Source organism: Carlito syrichta, unplaced genomic scaffold, assembly GCF_000164805.1.
Source record: "Carlito syrichta isolate Samal-C Ts95f unplaced genomic scaffold, Tarsius_syrichta-2.0.1 Scaffold124018, whole genome shotgun sequence".
Taxonomy (NCBI): domain Eukaryota; kingdom Metazoa; phylum Chordata; class Mammalia; order Primates; family Tarsiidae; genus Carlito; species Carlito syrichta.
The window spans coordinates 72,582-74,646 of record NW_007068114.1 but is presented as its reverse complement, the minus strand read 5'-3'; the positions used below and the strand labels follow the sequence as shown (position 1 = coordinate 74,646).

General features: G+C 53.0%; 1 protein-coding gene across 1 annotated transcript in view; it reads left to right on the top strand.

The window, feature by feature from the left end:
• The window catches only part of PLEKHA4 (pleckstrin homology domain containing A4), a 37,725-nt gene that overhangs the window by 5,829 nt on the left and 29,831 nt on the right, over nt 1-2,065 (top strand). The window contains 2 exon segments of the mRNA XM_021707764.1: nt 1-188; nt 939-1,013. The exon segment at nt 1-188 is cut by the window's left edge and continues 20 nt beyond it. Coding sequence (XP_021563439.1) covers nt 1-188; nt 939-1,013 — 263 coding nt within the window.

Here is a 2,065-nt window from a genome sequence, read left to right as displayed (position 1 = left end):
ACACAGCATCCACCGCCCGACCACACACGCCTCTGAGTCGCATCGACGTCCGGCCTCCTCTAGACTGGGGCCCGCAACGCCAGACCCTTTCCCGGCCTCCCACTCCCCGCCGAGCACCTCTCTCTGAGGCTGGGGGAGGAAAGCCCCCCAGCGGCCCCCAGCACGGGAGTCAGGAGCCCAGAACACAGGTGAACACCATCGAGGGCGAGGGGACTACATCTCCCATCAGGCCGCGGGGCTGCCTTTCCGAGCCAATCCCCAGGCCCTTGCTCTCTGGGCATCATGGGGATTGCAGTTCACAATGCTCCCAGCTGCGCTCCGACGTGAGGGGTCGTCTGGGCTGTGTATGTTTCTAGGCTGATCTCTGGCCATTGCTCCTTAAGCTTCATGGAGACTGTAGTTCAGCGTGTTCTGCCAATGCAGTGCTGAGAGAGGAGGAGTGGTTTGCATCTGCCTTGTGTCCCCAGTTTATCTTTCCAAGTTGGTCGCCGGCTATTTTCTCTGAGCATCATGGGATTATGTAGCCGAGAATATCCTCAGCTAACCACAAATGTGAGAGTGAGAATAGGTTGCAACGGTTTTGCCAGGCTAGTGCATTTATTATCCTGTGTCCCCACAGCTGCAGAGTGGGAAGTTGAGGGAGCTTGGGGGGGGCTATTTCTTAACCTCAAAATGCCTCCTAGAACACTTCAATTCTGGACATGCCCACCCCAATATTTGTGACTAAGACCTGCCAATTTAATTTTTTTTTTTTTTATTTGGGGTCTCACTCTGTCACCCAGGCTGGAGGTACAGTGGCACAATCACGGCTCACCACCTCAACCTCCTGGGCTCAGGCGATCCTCCTGCCGCAGCCTCCCAATGTGCTGGGATTACAGGTGTGAGTCACCGTACCCGGCCTCAGTTTCTAAACATCTCTATTTCAATAATTCTCCCAGGCATCCGCCGGCTCCTCTACTTACCTCCAGCTCCCACCACGGCCCCCTGGAGCTCGGGCCTCCATGGTTTTATTGGTAGGTATCCTGAGTCACCTGAATCTATCAGTGCCCCTTCCTGTGCTTTCTTTGCTATGAGGAATGTCGTCTCCTGGTTTAGAATGCTTAAAGAACACTGGATATTTCAAGGCCTCTAGGGGGGTGTTTGTAGTAGCTTCTTTTTTTTTTTTTTTTTTTTTTTGAGTCAAAGTCTCACTCTGCCCAGACTGGAGTGCAGTGGCACCGCTTATGGCCACCACAGCGTGGACCTGCTGAACTCTGGCAATCCTTCCGCCTCAGCCTTCCAAGTAGCTGGAACCACAGGCGTGTGCCACCAAGCCCGACTAACTTTTTTATTTGCTGTAGAGATGAGGTCTCGCCAAGTTGCCCAGGCTGGTCTCCAACCCTGGGTTCAAGTAGTCCTCTCACTTCAGCCTCCCAAAGTGCTGAAATTATAGGCGTGAGCCACCACGCCTGGTGTCATAGTTTCTTGTGGCTGTTGTATCAAAGTACCACAACCTGGGGGGCTTAAAGCAACAGAAGAGGATTCTCTCATGGTTCTGGGGACCGGAGTTCTGAAGTCCAGGTGTCAGCACAGCCATATTTCCTCTGAGGCCTCTAGGGAGGATCTTCCTTCACCTCTCTCCTGGTTGCCAGTGATCCTGGCATTCCTGGCTTGCAACTGCATCACCCAGTCTCTGCCGCCATCATCAGGTGGTCGTCTTCCTTTGTGTTTGTTGATGTCTCTCTGTCTCCTCGTGTAAGGACACCAGTATGACTATATCATAACTTTCTTTTAATTTGAGTTGGGGATCTCACTCCGTTGCCCTGGCTGGAGTGCAGTGACATAATCACGGCTCACCATAGGCTTGATCTCCTGGGCTCAGGTGATCCTCCCGCCTCAGCTTTCTGAGCTGACTACAGGCATACACCACCATGCCCTGCTAGTTTTTTATTTTTTTATTTTTATTTGTTGTGAGTTGGAGTCTCACTCTGTCACCCAGGCTGGAGTGCAGTGGCACACTCCCAGCCACCGCAGCCTTGACCTGCTGGGCCCAGGCAATCCTTCCATCTCAGCCTTCCAAGTAGCT